Here is a 22,746-nt window from a genome sequence, read left to right on the forward strand (position 1 = left end):
ACCTTTAAGCCATTAATAAAAAATTAATTCAATATTGTGCTTTATTTACCAACAAAATGTATTAACTTTATGAAAGAAAAGGTATTAAAAACGTTTTTTGTTCTAGTAAAAAAAATAAAAAAATAAAAATAAAAAAACGCCCATGGCGAGAATCGAACCAGGTACATTGTACCCTTTGATTACTAGCATCACCGCACTTCCTCTGCGACACGGTAACTACATATTTATGAGTGTTTTTATATCCTATATATCAGTGGATATTGAATCAATGTATTGAATGTATTTACTTAAAAAAGTTTTGACAAACCATTCAGTTTGTAACACTCAATTATATCTAATTTATAAATTACATGCATGCATGTATTTAGAATTAAATACGGAACTTGGTCTTCAGTGAACAAAAATATGTTATACCTAAATTGAAACCGTTAGGCTCACTAGAAGGCTTTTTTAATTAATAAATTTAAACCGACTAGATATACGTTCATCTAATTAATAGCTATAAAAATGTAAGAAAGAAAATGAAATCATTTGTTTTATTAAATGCAATGAAACTTTTAGGGTATTTGCTCAATTTCCCGGTTTTCATGATTGCGGCGCCGTTCCAGTATGTTTAAATACTTAACTGTATACATGATTTTTAAACTATCAATTCTATAACAAACAATATTACCAATTACGGGTGACATATTTACTGCATGTGGCAATTGCAAATGATGTACACATATATTTGTACGTACAATTGTATGATGTACCAGGCCCGGTATTTGACATATTTTCCCCTATACATATATTTAAATAATTAACCCCTATTAATGATCACCGGTATATTAATTAATTTACCCTTACATACATGTATCGTTAATTTGTAGACGTAACGTTTTTGAAACCCAGAGCTTGGAAATAATACTTTGAAAATGAATTACAAAATTAATGTAAATTAACTTTTATTCACTAGACTTATCGTATACTCGTACATACTATGATTCAACGCCTTTAGAAACCCTGACGTGCACCTGGACACACGACACACCTGTCGTGTATATCTTGTATATTTTGTGTTAGTTCCAGGGGTTTTCTTAAGTTGGACAAACAATAGACTTTAATTAGATATACACATACCTGCACCTGGGCACACGACACAACTGTTGTGTATATCTTGTATATTCTGTGTTAGTTCCAGGGGTTTTCTTAAGTTGGACAAACAATAGACTCTAATTACATATACACAAACAAACAAAACTATGTCTAGACAAACAAAGCAGTGATATCCTGCCCGATATAACAAAGGCAGTTGAGAGTCTTGTATCTAGCAGGCTTCGGGGCCACCAACGCTGAGATTTTCTCAAATCTGAGATTTCTCAGAAAATTTAAGTTTTTCTCACCAAACTGTGCCACCAAATAAATTTTTTCTCAAACTCAGACTTGACTTTGAGTTTTTTCTCAAATTTGAGATTTTTCTTAAACGTGCGTGCCACCAATGTTTTTTCTGACTCAAATGAGAAAAAAATTTGAGATTTCTCAGAAAATCTTGAGATTGGTATACAGTAACCTCAAATAAATCTCACGTGAATTCACTCATCAAAAATGGCCGTCAGACGACGTCTGCAACGTCAACGTCGCCGTTGCAATAGAGTTCCGAGACGTTTCAACGATCGTTCCAATCCCCTAGAGACCCTCAATGAAGCCGAGGTATTCGAAAGGTATCGATTTGTCCCAGAAACTATTATGTTCCTTGTTAGTTTAATGCAAGACCGGTTAACATACCACAGCCATCGTAACAACCCTCTTACCCCTCTGTATCAAGTTTTAGTAGCGCTACGCTATTTCGCTACGGGGTCATTCTATATTACCATTGGGGACACGCTATTAGTATCCAAGAGTTCTGCAGGGAGATTTCATGCCCTCCACTGTGGCCTTCGGACCAAGCCAGAAAGAGCGTGCAGAATAGTGACAGCATGTGCTATTCTCCACAATATAGGTATTCAACGGAGGGACATTATGAGAGACTCAGACTTGACGAATGCAGTTGATGTGGCCGTGGACGTCCACGTTAGGGTTCCAGAAGACGCTGTAGGACGCACCGTGAGGGACCACGTGAGAGATACATACTTCTTATGAGTACGTTCTATGCAAAGTCAACATCTTTGAATTTTAATTATAAAATTACAGTTTACAATTTACTACTTTATGTAACGGTACCTTATACATATTACTAACATGGTGAATTGATTAATGATTAATTATAATAATAATGAATTAATGAATGTCAGGATATTTCACTGACTACAAATAAATACAACAATTGGTGCTAAAATAATCATTGATGATAACATTTAATAGAGTTGAAAACAATCACATAAAGCAACTTACGTATATACATGTAGTCACATATATCTGCCATTCAATCAAATACATGTACATGTAAACTACTTAAACAATAAACAAGCAATACAACGCATCATCTCAACTTGTTAAAATAATATCATTGTCAAATATATATAAAAGATGAAACAATTATTCTTTCATTACAACTTTCATATAATTCTTACTGGTATTACAAACTACAGTGAATAAATCATACTGGCATAAACTTGAATACTCGTATTGCTAAAAGTGCAATGTATCACAATCATATCATATTTAACATTCTTCAGTGGACAGTGACTTAAAATGCACACATCATTAAGAACAAAAATGACTTATTTTCAAAGAGGAAGCTTATCATCCAAAGCTTAGAGTGGCATAATATATTCTAAATAGTAAATATTAATAAGAGGCCCATGGGCCACATTGCTCACCTGTGCAACATAAATAGCTATTACTTTAATTATGCTTTATGGGATCAAATACAAAATACTCAACGTATAATACATGTTTAGGTCTTGTTTACAAAGACGATTAAATATTTCTTCACAAATTTCTATGTTAAACATTAAGCCCCTTTCATTTTTTTATATATCAGAAGAAGATATTATAACATTTTGTCTTCTATTCTATAAAAAAATTCATCACCTTAATGACACCACCTTATGCATATTACAGTACCGATCAGACCCAACCTAACAGAAAGTAAACCCCAACTAAACCCTGGGTTTACTTTCTGGGTTTCCTCTGGGTTTACTTCGGGTTTACTAGAGTGGACCCAGAGTAAACCCAGAGTGGACACAGAGAGTAAACACAGTCAGAAGTATACCCCTGAAAGCAGACGCTAACTGTGTATTCAAAATATACAAAGGGTAGGAATTACAGGCAGTAGGATGGTAAGATAAAATACTAGTCTGCTTCACACTTCAGTGCATACATTTGACCTCAAAAGCAATTTCAAAGTAATTCCAAGCTAAACCCAGAGTAAACCCAAAGTAAACCCCGAGTGGACCCAAATTTTCAAAAAGTAAACCTAGAGTAAACCCCAAGCAAACCCAAAAAGTAAACCCAGGGTTTAGTTGGGGTTTACTCTGGTGTTAGGTTGGGTCTGATCGGTACTGTATATGAAAATCATAGTTTTCCTTCTTGGATACTGTTTTGACACAATATCGTATATCATATGTTAAAAGCTGGTATGATAATCATATGTTCATTTCATACAGTATTATAAGATACAATGTTTATCAATACAATAATATAAAATACATTATTGCATCCTTTGATTTTTACAATATAACATAACTTGGGGCAGTTTACGCTTTATAAACCGCGAATATGATACAATATAGTATTATACGATACAATATCATATCACAAAATACATCAAAATATTTACTTTTAACATTAGAGATCAGGCTCTGCATCTGAAACTACCTCTGCGATTTGTTTATATTATAGTTATAAACACTATACAAGAGGCCCATGGGCCATCGCTCACCTGAGGAACAATAGGTATGATATAATCAGCTTAATGGAGTCATAATACAAACTATCTGGACAATGTACAATAATACATGTAGGTCCTGTATAAATAAAATCCATCCCCCCCCCTGGAAATTCTTATATTTATAATCATTAGTCCCTTTTCTAACAGGATGATTTTATAGTCATATCACATGTTGAGTATTGCAGTTATCAAAAAGATCCTTAACAATTATTTATATATTGGATATAAAACTACATCAATCTCTGAACCTTCTTGTGAGGCCGAATAATTGTCCTGGAGCCAATGTCTTAACAATTATAAAGAATGATCTGGCTGATTAGTTTCTGAGAAGAAGATTTTTAAAGATTTTCACAACTTTGAATCCCCTTTGCCTAAGGATGATTTGTGCCAAGTTTGATTGAAATTGGCCCAGTAGTTCTTGAGAAGATGTTGAAAATGTGAAAAGTTTACGAACAGACGGACGACAGACAAAATGTGAACAGAAAAGCTCACTTGAGCTTTCAGCTTAGGTGAGCTAAAAAAGCTATTATCTATAAAACATTTGACCTGTTCCAAAAAACTAAAACTTATCCTCCTCCAGCATCCGAAACCTATAGCTCAGATTTAGCACTCAAGCCTGTCGGGTGCATCAGTATCATAATGCGCACCATCCATGCAAGTTTAGTAAAGTTAAAGGGCATAAGCTCACCCCCCCCCCCCCGACACTTTGTCTCAATGAGCTGAAAAACCAATAATTCTTTATTAACTCCCTCTGAAAGAGGACATGTATAACTTTCTATGTTAAGAAACTGCAATTACCTTCATATTAAAATGCTTTGTTCATAGTTTAGTTAAAATTTACCTTTAGTTCTGAAGATGAAATTGTGAAAAGATTACAACATGAACAATGGCAACAACCACAATAGACAAATTTTTTACCAGAAAAGCTCAAAGTTATATTTTCGGTTCATTAGGAAAAACTCTTCAAAAATGAAGTGGATATATGATTAATTAGGAGTAAAAATGTCATTATATGGCACCAGAAATGTGCTGATATATCAGCTCTTAACTATCGTAAATTTCTATGTAAAAACTTTCAACATTCATTGCTCTTCAACATTTGAGCTACTACCTCAGGATTATTATTACATAAAATTTGGAATTTTAGGTCATAATATGATTTCTTGGCCACAATGAGCTGTCTCTCGTCTTTCAGCTTCTCTATTTCTTCCTGAAGCTTATCATTCTCTAATGATATGTTCCTTTCCTCTAGCTCCAGGATGGTAAGCTTCCTCTTTTTCTTACCAGAATCTGTATTATAAAAACAACAACAAAATAAATTTACAAAAAGCCCATGGGCCACATTTCTCATCTGAGCAATAATAACCATATTAACAAGATATCTGTGAGCTAATGCTCACTAGTGATACCCCAACCACAACACAACCAGAGCGATTTGTTTTCATCGCGTCGTCAGGATGAACTTCTTGATAGTTAATGTAAATTGCAGTTTTATAAACTACACAAAGCAATTTGAAAGTTTGAAGGGGGCTTAACTTACAAAAAAAATCTTGACAAACAAGAAAAAAGGGTCTTTTGGTTACGGTTATGTATAACTTTGCCAAAAAAGGGGTGGGGGGAGGGGCTAAGCCCCCTCTTCCAATAGCACCCAGGTTCCGATGCATATGCTACGCAGTTAAGTGTTTTCCTTGAAGTTCATACTTGTAATTTAAATTTTGGACAAAATCCATTTTATATCAATTTTTGTGGTAGATATAGTTACGTTGAAAGTACTTGCAAATCTTCGAAAATAGGTAACTGAAGTGTTGAAGCGAAGGGCTGTGTAAAAAAAGTTCTGACCGGAGGTATTTGATAAATCATCACCCGTTTGATAAAGCAAAGGTTTATCATATGGGTAATGTTGGAATGATCACATGGATATGGACTTGGTTAACACATGATCAAAACATCTGAAGCCAGAAGGTCTTCTCGGAGAATTTGATCATGTACCAACTAAGTTCATTGCCCTGTGTACTTTCTATAATTGTTTCTATCAAAATATGATTTAAGAATTTATTTACCTTGTACATCCTTCTTCTTTGCAGGCACATCTGAAGATGCTGAAGAAGAGGTGGAAGGCTGAGTTTCCACTGGATCTTAAATAAAAATTGCCAGAGTTTCTTAATATGCTTGTTCCTATTTTTTTTTTGCAACATTTTGGACATGAAACTTCACATACAAATAAGTGTTGGGGTTTGATATACCAGTATATCCTGTACTTAACTTTCTCATAAATTTAACAATTGGTTCCTTTTTTTATATCATATACAAAGAAGTGGGTCAGTACCATGAAATCTGGTTTACATTGTGATAGAAACACCACACTGTTGTTTTTAATCTCTGCCCTTCAGGCTATACATGTTAACATAAACTCTCAGCAGGGCTTTCTCAGAAGATTTGATCACTTACCACCCAAGTTCATATCCCACTGAACTTTTTAACATTGCTGCATATTTATTATTTGAAAAATGCAAATAGTTTAGAACTGTTAGAATTACTGAGATGTTATGTAAACAATAATTCAAGCCTGTGCTATGACTTTTTGACATCATGAAAAAGTTGATACAGAATTAAATGTTTTAATTGATAGGTTCATATAGGGAAACATATTTGCAAAAGTAAATATTTCAATATACAACACAACATAGTTACCCGCTGTATCTATTCCTCCACATATTCCTTCAAGGGAAGGCCTTCCTTCCAGTTGTTCCAAAATGGAAAGCTCAACTGGTGTGGGGCTTGGTGGCTTGGGACCCCCTCCTGTCTTTGGGCGTTTTGCTTCTGATAACTTTCCTTTGGCTACAATTGATCATCATTCCTTGTTAGTGAAATTTTAAGATAAGAAGATTATTCAACAATAATCATCATTATGCAAACCAAATATATCACCTAATTTGATTGGCTAAACATTTCATAATATATATCATATAACATAACTTGCCTAGTAACGTCATGATACGACATGCATGCCAAACGTTATAATCTGCCTGATATTACAATTTAAATCATACACGAATCGTCATTTTAACAAACAATATGCCTTATTTTCTGATTTCAGTTGTTCGAATATTATTATAAGGAATGAATTTAATTTCTACCTATGATGTAAATTCATGGGGAAGTGCTCATTCCCACAGAAACCACGAAAATTAAGCCATAACAAATTCTAATGATTCCACGGTATAAATGAATCAGTTATACCACATGTACCTACCCCTCTGCTTCAAGTTACTGTACTGCTTGGCAGCCTCCCCGCTTGTCCTCAGTATTCCCGAACCACTGCTCCTAAAATAGTATTTATTGTCATGCAGTGATGCTCAATTTGGATAAATAATCTGTGTACATTGCACATCATTATACAATTTATAAAACATAACCAATGAACTGTCTTGACAATGAAAAGTTTTCCATAATTTATATGCCCCTAAATAAGAAGTAATTTTCACAGTATATAACATTTTTTTTATTGTGTACTGTACTTTTAAAAAATTTTTCTTCATAAATGATATTCAAATTACTAATGAGCAATGTACAAAATCAAGACAAGATATACATGTATAACAAAAACTGTTTGGCTTGCACTTATAGATTTTAGATGATTAAGGGCCTGCTTCTTCTAATCACATTTGATTTATAGAGCAGTGCACCGTATTATACCAAGTTCAAATTAAGCCATTAAGCAATTAATTTATCACTCAAGAGGACTATAAAAACAAATCTTATCGCATTTTTTTTGTTGAAGACTGGTTTTGCATCTGGGGGAAAACCATCCAACTCTGTGAACCCGCATGGAAGTATCAGTATCCATGTTTATTCTATATTTATCGCTCAAAACCATGTGACACTTTGGGAATTCCCTAAAATAAAAACAACAATTTCAACTGGTGAAGATAAACATACCCGTTCACTGCCTGTGCAACCTCTCTCCAGGCAACGTCCTTCGCTATCTTCCCACCCCCAGCACCCTTAAATTTCCCAAACAATAAACCCTCCCTTAAATGCACTTCTTCCACCAAAATTTTCTTTTCCAACTCGGTCCAGTTAGGTTTTTTAATTTTTAAACTGGCGTCTGAGACATTTTCAGAACATTCGCTCGCCATTTCTGAACGCAATGAATAATATTTACATGCAGACGACTATCACATGTGACGTCAGTTATAATTTTCACATGTAATTTACATAAATAACGCGATAAACAAGAAAATGAAAGTAGAGTTGACTTACCCGATCGACGCCATTTTTCCTGAGAGGCCGCTTGCGGTAACGAAAATAAGCTGAGATTTTTCCGTAAAACTCAACTCTCGTGAGGCGACTCTGAGAAAGTTTGGTGGCACGCCGTTTTAGCAGAATCTCACCAGAGTCAGAAATTTAAGATTTGAGGCTGAGATTTGAGCTGAGATTTTTACATGTTGGTGGCCCCCAAGAATTTTCTCAAAAACCATTTGGCAAGAAAAGTTGAAAATTTTGTGGTAGTATTGTCAGGTAATTTAAATTCAAGTTTGATTATATCATGATCCTCTAGGGTAGGGTGGGGCTAAAATGAAGGGGATTGAATTTTTTTACATAGGGATATATAAAGAAAAAATCTTTAACGGCATTCTTCTCAAAGATCATTATGCCGGAAAAGCTGTAACTTGTGTGGAAACATCCCTAGGTAGTATCAAGTCAAGATTGTTGTAAAAAAAAAAGAACGGGGGTAGGTCAGGGTTATAAAGGGTGGGGGGGCAATTTTAACATAGTGTTTCACATGTATGTAGATGAAAATCTTCAAAAATCTTCTCAAGACAAATTGGCTAAAAAGTTATGGAAGCATCCTCGGATATTGTATAATCAAGTTTGTTTAAATCATGAACTCCTGGGTTTGGGTGAGGCCACCAAAGGGGCGGGGGGGGGGTAATTTTCTACATAGAAAGATATAGTGAAAAATCTTTACTAAATCTTCTTACACACCATTTGGTCATAAAAACAGTGACTAGTTTGGAAGCATCTCAGATTCAATTTTGTTCAATTGATACATTTTCCCCCGAGGAAATGGTGAGGCTACAATTGATAGCGTCAAACTTTTCATTATAAAAATCTATTTTCAACACTGAAGTGTAATAATATATGTAAACTTCTTTAAGTATTGTTCATTGTCAATCATTTAGACTATGGTTCACTGTCAATTATCGGGCTCCATAAGGTTTCAAAGTGTAAATAAGGTTTATAGTAGCAATGCTGATTTTTAATGGCTGTTGTTGCTCAGGTGAACGATATGAACAATGAGAATTTTGTTTTCTGTGCCCCTAGTTTGATTTTTTTTAATTCATTCATAAGAGTTGTCTAGTATAACTTTATGAGTCAAACAGACAAAGTATTTTCCACTGCAAAGCTGCGGACAATATTTTCGTATCCATTTAGAATATTGTGCATTTGTTTTAATTGATTCTCTGAACACTAACTCAAATTGCGACAAGAAATTGTATGAATGAAATTATGTTTTTGAATGCTTAAACAGTAGATAAATTGACATTTGTGCGGTCAAAAACCTAAAAGTTAAATATTCTAAAATTTATTTTCTTTACACTCCTTAGTTACATGTATAGTTATGTATTACTGATTGATAACCTGGAAACTATCACAGGATGAATGACCATCTTTAAGTTCTCCTTAAAGATAGCTTAAAGGTGTTTAAAGGTAGCTTAAAGACGATCTTTAAGTCACCTTTAAGCTATATGTGTTGCTTAAAGGTGGCTTAAAGAAAGCGTAAAGATGGTTTAAATGCAGCTTAAAGACTATCTTTAAGCCACCTTTAAGGACACCTTATAGGTCCTTAATGTCCAAACTTCTTTAAGCCACCTTTAGCCTACCTTTAAGCTACCTTTAAGCCACCTTTAAGCCATTAATAAAAAATTAATTCAATATTGTGCTTTATTTACCAACAAAATGTATTAACTTTATGAAAGAAAAGGTATTAAAAACGTTTTTTGTTCTAGTAAAAAAAATAAAAAAATAAAAATAAAAAAACGCCCATGGCGAGAATCGAACCAGGTACATTGTACCCTTTGATTACTAGCATCACCGCACTTCCTCTGCGACACGGTAACTACATATTTATGAGTGTTTTTATATCCTATATATCAGTGGATATTGAATCAATGTATTGAATGTATTTACTTAAAAAAGTTTTGACAAACCATTCAGTTTGTAACACTCAATTATATCTAATTTATAAATTACATGCATGCATGTATTTAGAATTAAATACGGAACGTGGTCTTCAGTGAACAAAAATATGTTATACCTAAATTGAAACCGTTAGGCTCACTAGAAGGCTTTTTTAATTAATAAATTTAAACCGACTAGATATACGTTCATCTAATTAATAGCTATAAAAATGTAAGAAAGAAAATGAAATCATTTGTTTTATTAAATGCAATGAAACTTTTAGGGTATTTGCTCAATTTCCCGGTTTTCATGATTGCGGCGCCGTTCCAGTATGTTTAAATACTTAACTGTATACATGATTTTTAAACTATCAATTCTATAACAAACAATATTACCAATTACGGGTGACATATTTACTGCATGTGGCAATTGCAAATGATGTACACATATATTTGTACGTACAATTGTATGATGTACCAGGCCCGGTATATGACATATTTTCCCCTATACATATATTTAAATAATTAACCCCTATTAATGATCACCGGTATATTAATTAATTTACCCTTACATACATGTATCGTTAATTTGTAGACGTAACGTTTTTGAAACCCAGAGCTTGGAAATAATACTTTGAAAATGAATTACAAAATTAATGTAAATTAACTTTTATTCACTAGACTTATCGTATACTCGTACATACTATGATTCAACGCCTTTAGAAACCCTGACGTGCACCTGGACACACGACACACCTGTCGTGTATATCTTGTATATTTTGTGTTAGTTCCAGGGGTTTTCTTAAGTTGGACAAACAATAGACTTTAATTAGATATACACATACCTGCACCTGGGCACACGACACAACTGTTGTGTATATCTTGTATATTCTGTGTTAGTTCCAGGGGTTTTCTTAAGTTGGACAAACAATAGACTCTAATTACATATACACAAACAAACAAAACTATGTCTAGACAAACAAAGCAGTGATATCCTGCCCGATATAACAAAGGCAGTTGAGAGTCTTGTATCTAGCAGATCTAGAGTTAGACCTAAAAATATTGAAAATTGAAAAAAAAAATACAAACCTGAAACCGATTATCAAATTAAATCATGTATTTTTGGTTCATTATCTTTATTTTGTTTAATAACCAGATGAAATGAGAGAGAGAGAGAGAGAGAGAGAGAGAGAAATTTCACCGATTAGTGTATAATAGGAAACAAACATACTTTAATTAGTTTCATGCACAGATTAAGATACAGAGACTGCGCTCACCCCTACAATAATTTTGAAACCCCCAAAAAATTATAAAGAATTTTATAATGGGAATCTGTGTCTATCGGAGCGGTGTTGACGATAGCGATCCGTGTTTAATGGAGCGACAATTAAAACCGCCTGGAACACCACCCCCCTTCCTTGGAAATTATGTTATCATTCGGATGACCCCCTCCCATCACTATAAAAGAGCGTTTTCATTTGATATATGTTTTTATTGTTCAGCTTGATCAAACTTGACTTAAAGGGATCTTAAAGATGGTTTAAAGACAACTCAAAGGGAGCGTTAATGCCACTTAAAGATGCTTAAAGGCGGCTTAAAGATGGCTTAAAGGTGACTTAAAGAAGTTTGGACATTAAGGACCTATAAGCTCAGCTTAAAAGTGACTTAAAGTTGATTTACAGATGGTATATCCTTTAAGCCACCTTTACGCCCCCTTTAAGCCACCTTTAAGGACTTGCTTAAAGATCGTTTTTCGCCCTGTGTATTCAAAAACGTAACCTGAGTTAATTCATACATGCTTATCAAACAGAATGTTTCTTTTTTTCATTCAAAGCCATGAACTCAGTATGCATTGTCCAAAAAATATAATATGTCTTTTTATGTTTTTTAGTACTGACCAGACATATTTAAATTGCATTAACAATACCCGTGTAATCTGCGGTACAGAAAGCAGGAGATTAAATTTTAATGTGGATACATCTGAAATAAAAGCCGATATGTCTTTTAACAAATGTGGTGAGTTACTTCGTAAACAAGTCATGTAGTCAACTAAAGCTTTTAGATTAGATAATGTACCTTTCAATCTTATTAAATAATTAATGATATAATTAGATATGTCTTTCTATCATTTCATATTTTAAATAAAAATAAAATATATATATATATATATATATATATATATATATATATATATATATATATATATATATATATATATATATATATATATATATATATATACTATTAACAAAATTATTATTTCAAACGCTGACACAGCAAATATTTTATTTGATACCAAGTTTGGTGCAGATAAAATTCAACAAACATTATCTACAAAGTATACATTAATAGAAATAAATAATGTCACGAAAAACAGGCAACTCGGCTTATATCAATATATATTTTCTTCAGGTACAGACACTTGGGTTTGCATAGCTGAACAGGCAGCCCGCTGCAGTTTGGACATCAGGAGTTGGAATATTTACTTTGCAACCTTCGATTGCTTGTAAGAAACAAATAAGCATATTTTGTAAGCCAAAATAACTTTTAAGAGTATCAAGACATGCATGTATTAAAACGAACTATTGTTATCTCATGAAAACTTATAGCAATAAATACTTGTATAATAATAATAAGTAACAATATTATTAAGGTGTTCCGTTTCCAAAGGAAGACCTTATTGTTATTTATCAGTTTCTTTTTCTCAATTATTTTTTTTCGATTCTTGTGCACAAAATTTGTCAAAACGGCTCGGCCGATTTCAGAAATGATAGATATTGGTCTAAACCTGAAAGCAAATTATTTTGCCTCGATGACGCCACGTCCGTTTTTCAGATGTTGAGATTTTTCTATTCGGGGGAGGGGGGGTTGTCTGCGTTGTTCTTCTTAACTATATGGAATATTTCTACGGTTGATAGAAGAAAAATTGATGTGTTGCATGGTTGTTTTTCATATGTTTAGCACTAAATGCGCCAAAGCTCAGTAGGACACGAAAATTGAGATACATGTAACAATAGTGTTTTGAATTTTCGTGCTATTCTTTGTTTAGTTCCTCTGAAAAATATTTAGTTAAAACATGTAAAGCAACAAATGATCAAATTTACAAAACATGTCATTTGATACCAATAATAACGTTATTAAGACACGTTCTCATAAACAAAGTATCAAAATTACAGCGCCGCTGTTTAGTACTATCGGACGAGTTTTTTTCTTTACGTAACGTCATTTTTTTATGACGTTATTTCTCTGTTTCTAACAAAACGTCTTAAAGACCCTTTTCTCATGGGCGCAATCAAATATTTATATATAAATCCAAGAAATCTCAAGACAGGCACAGAGGTCACCAACAAAAAAATCCAACAAGATTAAGACCAATACCTATCAGATCTGAACAATTGTCGTAAATCGGTTCAGCCGTTTCCGAGAAACTGCGTGAACAAAATCGAACAAAAAAATGTAGGGAAACAGAAATCCAACAAAAAACATTAAGGTCTTCCGTTTGGATTTCAGATACATGTTTGATATTGAATTTGCTACCTACGCAGTACTGTTAAGGTTTACTTTGTGCTAGCGCCGACCAGAAAGTAGGGGAAATTTTAACAATGACATCATTCAAAACATTTCAAAATTTGTAGTCAAAAAGGTCCAACAACGATAAATATAAACAACAGAATGATCGCAGTGCACTTGTCGATGTGACGTCATATTGTAGATTTTGACGCATATTATCTGTAGAGATATATCTGTTTAATATAAATGTTTATATTTTTTATAAATATTTTACTTAGAACTCACGATCGAATGTAGATTCCGTGCTTGTTTGATATGAACTAGTTTACAATCCGGAACAATTTACATTGCGGCACTGAATCTGAAATAAAATGTTTTGAATATAAATTAATTTGAAAATTACCGGTTAATGAGAAATCATAATATTCGCAACTGCGTTTTCGCTAACGATAAAAACTTGTTTATCCACCCGTTAGCATCTGTTCACTCGCGCGGCCGACTTAAACTTCATGTAGGTTTACCATTTTCATCTAAAGTCTCTGAATCTCTAGATCTGACGATTCGGGCCCAAAAACTAGCTTAACAATCTGGATAAAACCCATAGCCTTTATATTGCAAAATAGATACTTTAATTACTGTTTATAAAGGCATGCATGTATGATCACGTCGAAAACCAAGAGAGAAAACCCACTTGTGTAGAAAATACCATGAGGTTCCGCACGGGAAATTTATAATTAGAAAAGATGTTTAATTTATTTTAATTGTTCAATTTTCATTTGTGTTATTTAATATAAATTTAAGAGACTCGTGAATGAATTATTATAAAAAGGGTTGTGTAAAAATTTTATGGGTAATACTACATGAAGATCCAGTCGTTTATCAATTGATATAGCTTGATATTATTCCAAGATGTAAAATTTTTAGGTATGGCATTATGTTGATTTTTTAAATAAATAATAATAATAAATGAAATTTGATAAAATCATTATGAAACTTAATTCTTAGTATGAATAATAACCTTATGTTTCTCTTTAGCTTCATCATTTTTGGGGGTTGATTTTAAATCAACTCTCATATGCAGTTACTCAGGCAAACAGAAGGTGAAACAGTGTTTGGACCTAAGCACAAACTAACACCGCTGATAACATTTAGTCCTTCGCGGGGGTGTTAAGGAAGCATATGGCCAATATGGCGTCTTATTTTGACTGTTGTATTCAAAATCGTGAAATTAAATAATTATTTTGAATAAGATCAAAAACTTAGTATTATCCTTTAAAATAGATGTCAGTGCAATAAAATCGGGTAGTACATCACTGCCACATTAGTGCATTATCACGTGACAACTATAAATAGCTTACGTATATTCCTTAACATAAAATGTGATAGAACAACACTACCCCGCGGTTTCCAAAATAAAATAAATATACGAAGTGAAGGCAAAACATCTCAGTTTAATCAAAACCGCTGCTAGAATCCTATGTTTTTCCTTATTAAAAAGTTATTCATCCGGTTCTCGTAAAACCTTCCCAACTTTTTTAACGTTTGCACGGAAAACGGCAAATTGCATTAAAACAACACACACCATGGGATTCTAGCAGCACTTTTCAATTTAAACATTGATCAAACTAACGATACGTATAAAATTTAAAGTTCAATATACACGGGGTAGTGTTGTTCTAGTCAGATTTTTATATCGTAAACAACGACAGAGGAAAGCCTGGCCGAGAAATAAAAGCAAATTTACATACCTTTTAGCGAATGATTGATAAAACTAACATCTCCCCCAGTATTCTTATGTTCAATTCTCAATAAATCACACCACAATACTTTATTAGAGTTCTTAGATTAGTTATATTTTGAATATGTTTACGATGCTTTCCGATCAAATTCACACGACATTCAGCTTTTAGTCATGACGTCATCAATGTGTAAATCTACGTAATACAAACTAATTTCTGGCAAAAATTGTCTTCAGTGTTTTTTTTTTGTTTTTGGTCTACGTTTCGTTGCTTATATATTTGAATATGTACATAATAACTAAGATTTGTGATTTCACAGAATTACATGTAACTCAGATTCCATATGCTTCCTTAACACCCCCGCGTTGAAAATAATCAATAAATCCTATGTAATGTATGCTAAAACATTGTTTTTCAAGGAAACTTATTTATAGATGCCTTTTAAATAGTCAGATTTTAAATGGTACGAACAATTTAGATATTTTTTGTAGTCGTACATGATATGTATTTCTACGCCAGAGTTCAACATATCCGTAAATCTCCGACAAGCAGAGAGTCTTTCTTGCTTATCGTAGATTAACGGAGACAGACGAGACTAGAGTTCAATAGTACTTCGATCCATACTATTTCTTTGAAATATCGATTACTGATACGTAGTTTGATGGAATTAATCCTTTGAATATTACACAACATGATTCATATGGGGTTTTCGCGAAATTCTTGTCGGAGAATAATTCATATTAAAAAAATGTGCATAATTCAGATACATATACAAAACTACTTGCCATGCAAAATAATATATCGTTGATTCTAAAATAAATAATAAACGATAAAATCAACTCCCATCAGTTCTTCAGTACTTTGATTTTTGTACTGTAACTTACAGTTATTCAAGGTAGAATATTGAGAAGAAATTATTCATGGCATGTCATAATAATAATAATAATTATAATAATAATAATAATGTCTATTATTCCAGATTATTTTCATTGCATATATTTTCATATAGATTAGATATACACTCTGAGAATTGTTTTAACTGAATGTTATAAGTAAAGAAAAATGTTTACATTTAACGACAGAATGTGGTGCATACATATTTAAACGCAAAAGCAAATGCAAAAATACTTTATGATTGTCATTTAATTGTTGCAAATATGAATTTATACCACATAAGTTCCCCGCTCTGGTTCTTCTGTGCTCGGATAGTAATATATTTAGGCACAATAGCAGTATTATTTAATAGATGCTTATAAAATGCCGATCCGATCATTCAGAATAAGAATTGAAATAACCTTTTTTTATTTCTTCATTAGTTTAAGTGCTACAAAATTGTAAAGAACAGATAAACATTTAATCGGCTATTTTTTCTGTGTTATCAAGATGTGTTTGTTTATTGTAAAAAATAATTATAAAAAAATAAAAGAATATTTAAAAGCCATATTCACTTCTGACATTACTTTTGCAAAACCTATCAGTGATCTATAATATTTTAATTATGTATGCAGGCTACATGTAGCAAATGACAATGACAATGAACTTTATTCTCATAACTGAATTTACAGTGTAGAAAAATACTTATGTACAGTATGTACAAACCACAATAAATATAATAAATAACAATCATTGGTACAGTCATGATGAAGGGGTAACAGATATAATTTAACCAAGAGAGCTAACTCTCTCAAATATAGTATCAAGTAGTTTACAAATATTGGTAAGTTGGTTTATGTTTTTGACATTAAACAGTTTTTCAAATTTTACAACATTTGGATTTGTTATGAAATAATTTGGCAAACATATAAACCTTAAATTGGATATACATGTATATACATAAAAACATTTATCCATAATTGATAATTTTCAAAATAGACCATTACTGCATATAGCATTATTTCTCACTCATGAAATAATTAACCTCTATCCGCTCAAAATTGAACCACCTGAGCCCTTCATCTTTGTACAGCAAAACATCACATAACAAATAGGTATGTTGCACTCTGCCACTTTTGTGACTTTATTGTTAAACAAATTTGGTTTGAAATAATCAGGAAAATGACAATAGATGATTATATAACAATAATTAATAAGTTCATAAAATTATGAATATTTAATTCTTTACCCATAATATTTTACAACTAAAATAATCCATAACTCCCATTACTGATGTAATCAATGATGTGATTGATTAGATAATTTATGACAAACATAATCCTTGTGGTCTGAAAGCGCCATGTACTTGATTAATTCTAATTAAATCAAGTTCAGACCCCAAGGAGGGAGGGAGAAAATTTTAAGTGGCAAAGTGCATTCTTATACCTTTAAAATGGACTAATATTTGCCAGGATATACATATGCCTTACAAACTTTAGTCCCATCAACATGCAAACACATACAAATACTATTCATGCATGGGTAAGGATATGCATATGCCCCACCCAAAAAGATGTACAATGTAACCTAATACTTGTAATATATAGTAATCATAGGTAGGAACATACATATGTCTAACCCATTCAAAGCTTTGAATGAAAATAAAAAAACAACTTATATTTCAAATTATTTTAACGCATTATAAGTTATCAAGAAATATACATATGTTCCTGAATAACAGTGTATATCCATAAGTTCACAGTCAGTCTTTGCTCTCTCTATACTAGATTAACTGGTCTAATATAACTTTTGAATGCATCTGATTTCCATCGACCTAACAGTCTAATTTTGCTGTCACTCATGCCAATGTCCGCACAGTGCGACGCCATGCCTATCCGGAAAGAATGGCTAGTAATGCGACTCATATCCAACTTTGCAAATGATAGACAGTTTTTTAATACCGCCGAAAGTTTACCCCTGGAAACTTGAATATTTGGTACATAACAAAAAAGTGGCCCATTTTGTACTCCTCTTAACTTAATGTTATATCCATCGACCTAACAGTCTAATTTTGCTGTCACTCATGCCAATGTCCGCACAGTGCGACGCCATGCCTATCCGGAAAGAATGGCTAGTAATGCGACTCATATCCAACTTTGCAAATGATAGACAGTTTTTTAATACCGCCGAAAGTTTACCCCTGGAAACTTGAATATTTGGTACATAACAAACAAGTGGCCCATTTTGTACTCCTCTTAACTTAATGTAGTCTTCTAGGCATTGAACTGGACAATACTTTTTGTTACTTGCCGAGTGAATAGTGAGAAAAAATGGTTTGCCCATGTGATGTTTATATGTAACAAATTTGATAATTAAATGATCTTGCTGCCTGGAAATTTGATTAAACAGAATTAAATTTTTGTTAATTACCTTTTGACATGATGTTATTTCCCCAACTCTCAAGAATCCATAAAAGGCCAACAAAAACATTGCTTTAAACAAGGCCTTTTCAAATGCATTGGAAACTGTAACTGGTAAAAAGTCACAAATTTGATGCAAAATATTTTTTGTAATAGGTATTCTAACATCTTGTGAAGGTTTAAGTTTGCGTGTTGATAAGAGCAATTTTTGTATTAAAAAAGACGAGCATGGATCCCCAAAACTGTTGAGCTTATGGATGTAACTAATAGCTGAGAGATATGATGAAATAGTTGTTGCAGCATAGTCCTTTGAAAATAGGTAGGCAACATAATATACCAATATGTGTTGCTTCACTGGGAACTCAATAATTAACTCGTATTTCTCGGCAAAATCTTTAAAAACTGTCCAAGCATGAGAGTACGAAGCTAAAGAAGAATTAGTAAGGCTCGCATCCAATAGTCTTTGTATGTCACCTCTTAATTTGGAAAGGGCGGTAGTGGAGATATGTTAACTGGATTGCTGTCGGCCCAGGGTGCCAATTGTAAAAACTGATTTACCTTTGAACGAGAAAGACAATCACATAGTAAAATTTCTTTTGAAGTCAAATGCTGAGCTTTAAAATAAATATTAAACTTCAAGCATATCAAAACCAGTTTTCGCAAAAGAAACATGATGTGCTTATCTTTTGCTGTTTGTTTATTAATGACATGAACCAGTGCTTGATTTTCTGTGTTAAACAAAATGCACTTATTAGCCATATATTTTGACCAGACATCAACACCCAAAACAATTGGGTATAATTCTAAAACTGCTACGTTATGATTTCGCCAACTGTCATTCCATTCTCCTTTGAACCACTGACTACCAAAAACCGCAGCATACCCCACAGCTCCAGATGCATCTGTATATGACCTTAGTTCAGTTGAACTTAACCATATATCTGGGAAAAACATTGAAGAACCATTAAAATTACTCAAGAAATCATACCAGACACTTAAATCCTCCTTAACCTGTTTCGTCATCCTAATTCTATAATACTGCTTTTTTACTCCAATGGTCAGATCTATTAGCCTCCTTAAAAAGGCCCTGCCTGGCAACACTACATTACAAGCAAAATTCAATAAACCTATAATTGACTGCAGCTGCTTTAATGTTAATTTAGATTGTTCCATCGCAAACTGGATTTTGTTGACACACTTTACAATTTTTTCCTTTGGTAATCTGCATTCCATTTTTGTTGAATCCAATTCATAACCCAGGTAAGTTATAACTTGGTTAGGACCACATGTTTTTTCAAGTGAAGTGGGAACCCCAATATCTGAACACATATTCAAGAAAGATTTAAGCTTGTATACACATTGAGTTGGCGATGTATCCACAATGATAAAGTCATCCAAAACATGTGATATACATGGTATACCAAGTTTATTTTGTGCTATCCATAGGGCTGTTGAGAATCGCTCAAATATTTTACAAGATGAACTTAGACCAAACTGCAAACATGTATCAAAGTAATATTTACTCTTCCACTTGAACCCAAGAAACTGATACTGAGATTGATGAATATTTATAATTCTAAATGCTGACTTAATGTCAGTTTTACAACAGAAAGCACCTTTTCCACACTTTTTTATGAAATGAATAGCATCTGAAATAGATGAGTATTGAACAAATGACTCATCAGATGGTATGCCATCATTAATTGATTGATTTTCTGGGTATGACAAATGATGAATCATTCTAAATACACCTGGCTCTTTCTTTTCAACCAAACCCAGTGGTGAACACTGTAAATTGGAAAATGGTTTATTTTCAAAAGGTCCTTGAACTCTACCAGCCGAAATTTCTTTTTGTATTTTTTGATCAATAATTTCTGGTCTTGTAAGAGCCGAATTTAAATATTTTGACTCTATTCCTTGACATTCTCCAACAAAGCCTAAATAAAAACCCTTTGAAAAACCCTGAACTAAAAAATTAGTCTCATCTTCATCATACCCTGATAACCAATGAGCAAGTCTATTTACCTTGATTGGTGTTGGGCCCTTGCTTGGATGTGCCAAATAATTTTGATTGGTTATATTGTTTCCCTGTATTTGTACTACCTGTTTGGTTTTGATACCTCTGCATGATCCGAAAGGGCTGCTTGGCTTGCTTTGTACATTGAATAAAAGGGTGTGACCCGCCGCAGTTATAACATCTGTGTTGGAAGCGACAAGAAAAGCCTGCTGAACAATTCTTACCTGAATGGTACTGGAAACAGACACCTCTTGGCATAGAGCTATATGACATATCTTTATGACTTTTGTTAGGTTTTGAAGATAGAGCTGTCGTCAGTCTGGCATTAACATATAACTCCATGTGTACATCACCCCATGAAACTTGTCCTTGGGCAACAAGCATCCTAAAATCGGTGTCGTAAGCTTTCCAATTGCCCTTGGCGTCTGCAATATCTCTGACTGATTCTAAATGTTTAGCTAATTTAGCTTGTTATTCTGGGTATTTAATACAATAAATTGCAGCAAATCTATTCCATGCTGTAAGCCAGTCATGCATGGATGAGAGAGTTACCTCGCTTTGGGAATCGTTCTCTACCTGGTGGATTGTAAGCTTGCCTGGACTGTCACCATCTTCGACCTGTATAGATAACTTACCTTTCTTTTGTTTGTCTTTCGACAAAAGGCTTGCAAATTCTATATACTGGTTTGACCAAATTTTTGATTTAGTTTGATCCGATACCCTTGCATCAATTGGTACTGCTGTACTAACAAAACCTGTCGGACACTTACCAGCGATTTTCTCAGAGTGATCCACAACTACCGCTTCAACTGAGTGTTGAATAGCGTTGTCCAGATGTCTAGATTCTCTTACCAACCCGTCATTATCATTGTTGTTAGATGCCCCTAGAGGATTTATACTAATACTCCCCTGAGAATTTGAAGCACTGTTGCTGTTAATGTTGTTTATCAGCGTTGTCAACTCGTCTCTAATTGTGGCCGTCACCCGCTGGGTCACCTGTGCTGTGATGGTTTCCAGTACATCGGGGGATAAAGCTGGCGAAACGGATAAAGCTGGCGAAACCACTTCCAAGTTCATTGATGTCCTGCGTTTCTTTTGTTTTGAGACTGTTGATGGTTTTGCGCGAGCTTGGCTTGTTCTTTTTGGTGGCATACTTATTCTTGATGACGATAACTAAAATTACAAATTCACTGATATTGGTTAGTAAACAATTGTCAACATCCGGTCTGAATAGATCGGAAAATATATGATAAAACATAAAAATTCCGGAATACTTAATTAGTATATTGTGTAGTTTAATGAATATTAACTGACAAACCTAAGGAAAGCATAAATGAAAAGTAGATTTAAAAATAAAATCCACTAACAACGCATGCATATAAAATTGTTGTAAATAAATTGTAATGTAATAAAATAAACCTCGGGGAAAAAAAAATTAAATTTGTAAGGAAAGCACAAATAAATTTGTGTTAAACACAAGTAAATTGTGTTTATTCCAATGCAATGAGATCCGCCTCAGGAGGCAATATTTTAAAGAACTAGGTACGGTTGTAATGGTATAAATGCCTAAAATTCCAACATTTTTCAAGTTGTTTATGAAAAGTAAATAAATGCATAATTACGAATATGATGTCAAGTGCAAGCGATAAATCCGTGAAAATAATCGTGCAAAGCGTTGCTAAGCAACACTAGCATCCGCTAAATGCACGATGTTTACCGAAAATTAACATATTCAAGGCAATTTTTACTATAAAATTTGAAAATGTATATAGAGCGCAGCCCTCGAGCAAAACGAAACATGATTCATTAAAATATAATTAAAAAGAGAAAAGATTTAAAGATAATTACATTTTGCTCGAGACCTGCGCTGATAGTTAAATTTCCCGTTTTGTGACGAGTTTTAGTGGTGGCTTCAGCCGGGCAGATGCGTTTTATTCGCTGTATAATCAATTATCGATAACAACAATTGGACAAGATAAGATGAATTTATCTTCAGTTACTTTCATTACAAAAAAATGATATCTATGATAAATTATTATCATGATAATGAATATAGGACGTGATCATTTTTGTTTTCACGATAGGTCTACCTTCAACTGTTTTTAATGTTTGGCCTACCGTATACTGT

The 22,746-nt window shown here is 33.2% G+C and overlaps 2 protein-coding genes across 2 annotated transcripts; both read right to left on the minus strand.

The window, feature by feature from the left end:
* Window positions 1-1,908: 1,908 nt before the first annotated feature.
* Window positions 1,909-8,028, minus strand: LOC128173489 (uncharacterized). The gene is made up of 5 exons (XM_052839187.1): window positions 7,814-8,028; window positions 7,128-7,198; window positions 6,566-6,712; window positions 5,935-6,009; window positions 1,909-5,164 (listed from the first exon to the last, which is right to left on the minus strand). The coding sequence occupies exons 1-5, from the start codon at window positions 8,011-8,013 to the stop codon at window positions 4,950-4,952; spliced, it is 708 nt and encodes a 235-aa protein (XP_052695147.1). The 5' UTR covers window positions 8,014-8,028; the 3' UTR covers window positions 1,909-4,949.
* Window positions 8,029-20,588: 12,560 nt separating this feature from the next.
* LOC128170443 (uncharacterized) lies at window positions 20,589-21,866 on the minus strand. Its single transcript, XM_052836209.1, has one exon. The coding sequence runs from the start codon at window positions 21,768-21,770 to the stop codon at window positions 21,090-21,092; it is 681 nt and encodes a 226-aa protein (XP_052692169.1). The 5' UTR covers window positions 21,771-21,866; the 3' UTR covers window positions 20,589-21,089.
* Window positions 21,867-22,746: the final 880 nt, after the last annotated feature.

Source organism: Crassostrea angulata, chromosome 2 (genome assembly GCF_025612915.1).
Source record: "Crassostrea angulata isolate pt1a10 chromosome 2, ASM2561291v2, whole genome shotgun sequence".
Classification (NCBI taxonomy): Eukaryota; Metazoa; Mollusca; class Bivalvia; order Ostreida; family Ostreidae; genus Magallana; species Magallana angulata.

Excerpts from the sequence above, each read along its gene's own strand:
- LOC128170443 (XM_052836209.1), bottom strand. The coding sequence starts at position 21,770 with ATGCCACCAAAAAGAACAAGCCAAGCTCGCGCAAAACCATCAACAGTC.
- LOC128173489 (XM_052839187.1), bottom strand. The coding sequence starts at position 8,013 with ATGGCGAGCGAATGTTCTGAAAATGTCTCAGACGCCAGTTTAAAAATT. Across the intron at positions 7,199-7,813 it reads GTTGCACAGGCAGTGAACGG|GAGCAGTGGTTCGGGAATAC; the intron begins GTATGTTTATCT and ends ATACTATTTTAG. Across the intron at positions 5,165-5,934 it reads AAAGAAGAAGGATGTACAAG|ATTCTGGTAAGAAAAAGAGG; the intron begins GTAAATAAATTC and ends TTTATAATACAG.